At 49.1% G+C, this 7,755-nt stretch overlaps 1 protein-coding gene across 2 annotated transcripts; it reads right to left on the reverse strand.

The window, feature by feature from the left end:
• Nucleotides 1–640: 640 nt before the first annotated feature.
• On the reverse strand, nucleotides 641–6,089 carry ZNF691 (zinc finger protein 691). 2 transcript variants are annotated; one of them, XM_010862640.1, is made up of 2 exons: nucleotides 6,028–6,087; nucleotides 641–2,214 (listed from the first exon to the last, which is right to left on the reverse strand). In XM_010862640.1, the coding sequence occupies exon 2, from the start codon at nucleotides 2,103–2,105 to the stop codon at nucleotides 1,257–1,259; it is 849 nt and encodes a 282-aa protein (XP_010860942.1). In that variant the 5' UTR covers nucleotides 2,106–2,214; nucleotides 6,028–6,087; the 3' UTR covers nucleotides 641–1,256. The 2 variants fall into 2 exon arrangements, with proteins under 2 accessions (XP_010860942.1, XP_010860943.1); XM_010862641.1 differs by having other exon boundaries at nucleotides 646–2,114; nucleotides 6,028–6,089.
• Between the last annotated feature and the right edge of the window lie 1,666 nt (nucleotides 6,090–7,755).

The raw sequence follows: 7,755 nt of genomic DNA on the forward strand, positions 1-7,755 counted from the left end.
TAAGGGCAAAGACTCTCTCTAGGTTCATCTTGTCCCACCCCTCAGCCCCTATTCCAAGTTCCTGTCATATTTCCTAGGCACAGAATAGTGTCAATCAATTATCAATCTAAAGCTGAAAACGTTCTCATGCCTGGCACTGACGTCCCACAGAGCAAAGGGTCCAGGACTGTCTCAAGAGGCCACGAGCCAGCTCCCACTTCCAGGAAATCACCTGGTCCCAGGCCAGCTCCCTAAGTGGCTCCTCCTTCAGAAGCCAACAAGGTGAATGTAGTCAAAGAGCCTCAGCTCAGAAACAAGGGAGACCCAGGTCTGAACCCTGGCTCTATCAACATACCCATGTGACTTCACAGCAAGCGATTTCACCTTTCCTCACTTGTCTCCTCCACATACTCCCTTGCAGGCTGCTGCAAAACTAAATAAAGAATGGGAATGTGACCTGTAGCATCGAGAGCACACAGTAGATGCTCAATTAGTATTACTTCCCTCTCTCTCCCCTTCCTCCTCACAGACCTCAGTCGGCTGCTTCCTTTTGCTTTTCAGAAGTCACCTGTTCTTTCTTGAAATTCAGCTCCCTTCCAGACTGGTGGCCGTGTGACCATCTCTCCACCTCTTTGATGCCCCCAAATAAGTACACAGGTCCTTTTCATTAAAGGGTTTTACTGCTAATCCTGGAGAAACAGATGCACGCTGGGCTGGGGGTGACAAGTCACAAACATGAGGGAATGTGAAGGTCCCTGGATCAAGGTTCCTTGAGGGTTTCCCTTTCATTCCTAAAGTAGGACCTGAGACCTCTTCTCCAGGCCTGGGAAGCCACTTCCTCCCTGTCCAGCTGAGGCACAGTGGGTGGAATCAGTGGACCCCTGCAGTGCACCCTAAGCTCAAGCAGTCCATACACAATACAGAGACCGTCCAGACAGCGATGCTTATCTCACAGGCACTTCCTTAAAGGCCAGGAGAAGGTCACCCTAATGATATAAGCAAGTACTAAACCTACCCTATTTCTCTTTCACCCCAAGGAGATGAAACTAAGATGGAGTCCTCTGACTATCTACCACAAGAAACTGGCCTGGAAAAATGTAAAGATTTTTACTCAGAGTCCCTTCTCTGACTTCCTGGAGATCCTGGCTTCAGAGGCAGCAGAAAACCCGTCTCCAAAGTGGGAGAAGGGCTTGAGGTCAAGGGAGCAGCAGCGGATCCTAAAGGTCTTTCTACGCTAGGCTGGGGCCCCTTGCTCTGTCCGCGCTCCCTCGGCCTCTTCAGCTGGACTCTCTCCCGGCCTGCTCTCCCCGGTGTGTTTTCTGGTGGCGGATGAGATTGGAGCTGCGGGAGAAATGCTTCCCGCACGCGGTGCACCGGTAGGGCTTCTCGCCCCTGTGGGTCCGCTGGTGCGCCCCGAAGTTGGAGATGTCGCTGAAGGTCCGCCCGCACTCGGTGCACTCGTAGGGCCGCTCGCCCGTGTGGGTGCGGTGGTGCACGCCGAAGCTGGAGCTGTTGCTGAAGCTCTTCCCGCACTCGCAGCAGATGTAGGGCGCGGGCTCCAGGTGGGTCCGGTAGTGCACCGCCAGCGCCGAGCTCTGGCCGAAGCTCTTGCCACAGAGGTCGCAGCGGAAGGGCCGCCGGCCCAGGTGGTCCTGCTGGTGCGTGGTGAGGTCCGCGTGCCGCCGGAAGCTCTGCTCACAGTTGGGGCACTTGTAGTGCTTCTCCTCCAGGTGGATGCGCTCGTGCCGGATCCGGTTGGAGCTTCTGGAGAAGCTCTTACCGCACTCGGAACACTGGTAAGGCTTCTCGCCCGTGTGGATGCGCTGGTGCGTCCTCAGGTTGGAGGTGTTGTTGAAGGTTTTGCCACACTGGACACATACAAAGGGCTTCTCATCCACCTCGGGCCTCCGATGAGCAGAGAGGTCCTCCGGCTCTGCAGCAGAGACAGCGACTTCCTGCGTGGGCTCTTCTGGACGGGGCCCTTGTGGCGCCTCCGACGGGCTTGCTTGCCCAGGCTCTTTTTCCCCATCCGGTACCTTGGAGTCATCCACTCTCCAGGGCTTATTACCCCGTTCCCCTTCCTCGGGCAGGTGCTGTTCTGGGCTCTGCTCCTTCTCACTGCCCATCTCTGAACCCTGAGAATGAACACAAATGGCCAACACCTTTATTCCATGGGTCAGGCCAGCCCCCAGCGAATCTTCTATCCTGGGTTGATTCTGTCCCGGTACACGATCCCTATAGAAAGAACCATTTCATTCCATTAACTGGAATACTTGGAAGAATGCCTTTACTAACTTCCAAGTGACAAACCTCCACAGATAGGTAAAGTTACCCACCACAGCAAAAGGAAGGCCCCCAGCTTTGTCCACCCCCAAAAGATGTTATCTGTGAAATTTGCATAATGCCACTTATCTTACTACCACACTAAACCATGAGTCTAGACTCTAATTCACCTGCAAGTACAGGACCTTCCATTAGGGGGTGAGTTTGATTTTTCTGCCTAAGTTAACTGAAATTCCCATTCTGTTTAATCTTATCTGGAAAAATCTTCCTTACAAGTATCCCTCTATCTGCCTGCTTTCAAACTGAAAATAACAGAACCTCTAATTCCTGAGGCTCTCCTACTCACTTACAAGGCCGAGCTCTGAATCCTCTGAAGTGTTCTGCCACCCTTCCCTTCGCCACATCTCACCATAGTCTAACAAATAAAGGGTAACATCTGGGTCCTCCAAGATCCACTGCAGAGCCTGGACTGTGTCTGTTCTGCCTGGGCAGTGCCCACTTCCACTCACACACCCCACAGAACAGTGCCTACACACACAGTCTCACACCACACACACAGTCATACTCACCATACACACACAGTCACTCTTACAACACACGTGCATATCATGCAATCACACCTACACAGCCACACACGTACCAATCACACACACCATACACAGCCCTCCCATACAAAGAACCATATACATGGCTACACCACCACACACTATACACACACGCAGCTACACACTCACACCACAGAGTCTCACAGGCACACACTGCCCCCTCTGCCCCACTGCCCCCCACACAGTCCCCAGCACGGGGCCTATTTGTGCATATGTCAGTAGATGCTCGCTAAGCCGCACAGACTCCTTTAGAGTTCCTACAGACACGGACGGCAAGTGAGGGAGAGAAATACTGACAAGAGGAGAGTGGTATTTCCTTGGAACCTTGAGGAAATAATGGCATTTCAAAAGGCAGAGTGGACTGGTGGAAATACCACAGAGTGACATGAATAAGGGGATGTGGGAGGCAAGCCCGGGCTATGACGGGACACTGACAACAGGGAATGAAAGACTGGTAATTCTGCATCCTTTGTGGAAAACAACAACAAACAATAATGGAAGGGACACCAACTACATTTAGGGCTGGATCTCAATGGTGACATATACTGTCTTTACAACTCTGCAAATTACTCAACCACTCTGAGCCTCAACTCCTGTATCACTGAAACTGTGAGACCAACTGACACAGCAGGACTGTTAGAGGAAATGCCTATCATATGCTCAGTGTGAAGTGTGGCATGTACTAGTCATTCAGTACATGACAGCTGCGATTAACTGCTGAAGACACTATATGCTAGCCCTGTAAAGAAGGCAAGAATGAAAAAGATTCCTTATATGATCTTGTTAAAAATTCAATTAAAAAAATGGTACAGTATATATAATCTAAAATGTGAAATATGGACAGTACATTAAACCTTTAAGGAGTGGGGTGGGGGGATGGTCAGTAAACTTTTTCTGTAAAGGACCAGGGAGTATATATTTAGTAAATATTTGGGGTCATAGGATCTCTGTTGCAACTACTCAACTCTGCCATTGTATCATAAAAGCAGGCGTAGAAAATCCGTAAATGCTTGGGTGTGGCTGTATCCTAACAAAACTTTATTTCAAACAAAAGAAAGCAAACTATAATCTACCAATCTCTGTTAAGAGTGTTTCTTTTTTCAATAATCTAGGTAAGTAATGTTTTTAAAAAAAAAAAAAAAAAAGGCTGCTTCACTTTCAAAACTGCAAAAAAAAAAAAAAAAAAAAACAGAAACTATTCTTTGATACTTAGTCACTATCTTCTGACCATCCCTTTAAAAAATTACAACCCCTCCAAAACGAAAAGTTAAAAATAAAAATTATAACCCCTTCCCCCACACTCAGTTCCCCCTTGCCCCATAGCATTTCTCACCTTCTAATGATCTGTTCTTTGTGTCTATTATTTAGTATAAGCCTCCCCTTGCAAAACATAAGTCCCATTAGGGCCAGGTTCTTTGCCTTATTCATTAATGTAAACCAAACTCCTAGAGCAGTGGCAGTCATACACAGTAGATCCTTAATAAATATTTACTGAATAAACTGAGTGAAGACCAGGTCTGTCTCCACAACCCATTTCATGCTTACCTGTGTCTATTCTCACCCACAATTCCTTAGCAATCTCTTAATTCCTGCCCACTTCCTCCTTTATGCACTCACAGAATCTTGTACTGGCTTTTACGGTGTTTTGCAATTATCTGTTTACATGTTTGTTCCCAGTATTAGTTTATTAGCAATTTGTGGGCAGGGACTGGTCATTTTAGTAATGTCTCCAGCACAAGGCCTGGTGCTCAAAATTTTTTAAGTATGAGTGAATGGATATGATCTTAATTTACCTCCTACTCCTGCCCATCCCACCTAGGGCTCCAATATTTCTCTCTATGCAATGAGCTACACGGCCTCCACTCATAACCAATCCCACTATACTGAGAATCCACAATATACCAAGCCCTGACTCTTCCCAGAGCTGAATGCTGAGTTGAATAAGAAGATTTAAGACTAGAGTCACCACCCTAAAAGACTTTATGGTACAGTGCAGCGTCATGGGCCACCAACTCCAGAAACTGTCATACAAGTGTAGAAGGTTAAGTTCTAGGCGAAGCAGGAAACTTGTAATTCGCCCAAGGGCACACACCAAATGAGTGGCAGAACTGGGAGCCATGCCCATCGCTCCAAAGCCAGTGCTTTTAAGCGCTACACCAGTAATAAATACAGTCCCATGGGAGTTCTGATGACACAAGCATATCTCCCTGAAGAGTTCAGGGATAAGCAGCTTCATGGAAAAGGTAGTCTTTGAGTCAGGACTTGCAGGATGGGTGAGCAAGACTGGAACTGACACAGATGGGGAACCCACCATCTACTAAGAAGGCAGTGCCAGGTAAAGAAGCATTTCCATATCACATTTCAGAGATTTGGGGAGAAAGGGACTCATGGGGTTTGTCTTCCCAGGAGGTTCAGAGGTACAGGGAGGACCACAGGTGGAAGGGACTGAGACGGTGTGCAAAAGGAGCCAGATCTAACAAGTCAGAGCCAAGAAGATGGGGCTTGTGATTAGAGATGCTGAAGGCCAAGGGCCTGGGTTAGATGGAAGGGACAAAGCTGGAAAGTGGTCTGAGGAGCCTTTAGGGTCATGTCAAGACTTGCAGGGAGGAAGGAAAGAGGGGAGCTTGGAAATATCAGGGGAAATGTGTGAAAGAACTGCGAACTGAACGGGGAGGTGGGGGTGGTGGATAAGGAGTCAGAGAGAGAAGAGGACCAAAACAGTCAGAGGGTCCGAGGAGAGACTGGTTAGGGTTGGGAACCCGACTCAAGAAGCTGGGTTGTGTGCAGCCGGGCGGAGTCTGAGGTTGGAGCGGTCTACAGGAGCCAAGTTCAGAGCTGCCGGGCGGGCGTGGGGCCGGAGGGGTGAGAGAGGAGAAGCTGACCCCAAAGATATGGTCAGTGGCAGCGGAACTGGGTACTCAAAGGCGAACAGAAGGGCGGGAAGGCAGGGGCTTGGAGCCAGACGCTGGCCATGCAGGCCGGGGGAAGGGGCTCCAGGAGTTGGGACGAGGGACCACAGGGCCCCGTTTGTTCCCCAGTGGGTCCGAGGAACAAAGCCACAGCCCCAGCTGCCCGGTGAGAGGAAAGGGACTAAGCTGAGAGTTCCCCGCGAAGCCACTAGCACCTCCCCACGGCAACCTCGGGCCCGACCCCAACCCACCTAGCTCCAGCGTCTCGCGGTCAGGAACAGTACCGCCTCTCTGAGCCGGGGGGCGGAGCCGGAACCGGAACCCGGAAAGGATCCGCCCTACCTCTTCAGGATTGGTTCCTGAGGATTCCCTTTCCTTTCTACTGGCTGCCACAACGCTAGAATCCTGGGAGTGGCCTGCTGGGAGTTGTAGTCCTGTGGAAGATAATAGGCTCGGAGAAGAAATTTGAGAAGTTTAGAATTTAGTAGTGGAGAGACTGGATTCCCTCTAAAGTCGAGGGCTTCCTGCTGCGCTCCGGCGTTAAAAGCCCAAAGTGTGGGCCACCAGTGTGGGAAGTAGTAGGCTATGTAGCGCTAACCTACATGATCTCCTGCTGCTGCTAAGTCACTTCAGTTGTGTCCGACTCTGTGCGACCCCATAGACGGCAGCCCACCAGGCTCCCCCGTCCCTGGGATTCTCCAGGCAAGAGCACTGGAGTGGGTTGCCATTTCCTTCTCCACATGATCTCCTGCTGCTGCTGCAGCTGCTAAGTCGCTTCAGTCGTGTCCGACTCTGTGCGACCCCATAGACGGCAGCCCACCAGGCTCCCCCGTCCCTGGAATTCTCCAGGCAAGAACACTGGAGTGGGTTGCCATTTCCTTCTCCAATGCATGAAAGTGAAAAGTGAAAGTGAAGTCGCTCAGTCGTGTCCGACTCTTAGCGACCCCATGGACTGCAGCCCACCAGGCTCCTCCATCCATGGGATTTTCCAGGCAAGAGTACTGGAGTGGGGTGCCATTGCCTCCTCCGACATGATCTCCTAGGGGCCACGAATTCAGAATTTCTTCTTCACTCTAAATTTGACACCCTTGGTAGTCCTGTAGACATCCCCCGAATCCAGAATCCCGCGCCCCACTGGAGGTTTTTAAAGTCAAAGGATTTGGGAACTGGAAAGGCGTCTATTTATTATGAAGTATAGTTGATTTACAATAATGTGTTAGTTTCCGGTGTATAGCATAGTGATAAGGGGTAGTTGTTGTTTACAGATTATATTCCATGATAGGTTATTTCAAGATATTGTGTGTAATTGCCTGTGCGTTACAGTAAATACATGTTGCTTATCTATTTTATGGATACTAGTTTATATCTGTTAATTCCGTACTCCTAATTTATGCCTCCCCCTGAAAGGGAGTTGAAAGATCAACTAATCCCATACCTACTAATCCAATACCTTTGTCGGAGAAGCTAAACATTCCCTGGCCAAGGAACCACCTCCAGTTTCCCAAAGTCCCTGCACAGGGATTTTTCTGAGTGCTACTTAGTTAAACTTGACTTTTGTTCATCAATTCAAACACAACAAGACCACTATCCAGGATTAAGACTTTTTTCTTTCAGGTTTAATTTTTTAAAAATCTAATCACTGCAGATGGTGATTGCAACCATGAAATTAAAAGACGCTTACTCCTTGGAAGGAAAGTTATGACCAACCTAGATAGCATATTCAAAAGCAGAGACATTACTTTGCCAACAAAGGTCCGTCTAGTCAAGGCCATGGTTTTTCCAGTGGTCATGTATGGATGTGAGAGTTGGACTGTGAAGAAAGCGGAGCGCCAAAGAATTGATGCTTTTGAGCTGTGGAGTTGGAAAAGACTCTTGAGAGTCCCTTGGACTGCAAGGAGATCCAACCAGTCCATTCTAAAGGAGATCAGCCCTGGGTGTTCTTTGGAAGAAATGATGCTAAAGCTGAAACTCCAGTACTT

The sequence above is a fragment of the Bison bison genome, unplaced genomic scaffold, assembly GCF_000754665.1.
Source record: "Bison bison bison isolate TAMUID 2011002044 unplaced genomic scaffold, Bison_UMD1.0 scf7180017864484, whole genome shotgun sequence".
In the NCBI taxonomy this organism is placed as follows: Eukaryota; Metazoa; Chordata; class Mammalia; order Artiodactyla; family Bovidae; genus Bison; species Bison bison.

Excerpts from the sequence above, each read along its gene's own strand:
- ZNF691 (XM_010862640.1), bottom strand. The coding sequence starts at position 2,105 with ATGGGCAGTGAGAAGGAGCAGAGCCCAGAACAGCACCTGCCCGAGGAA.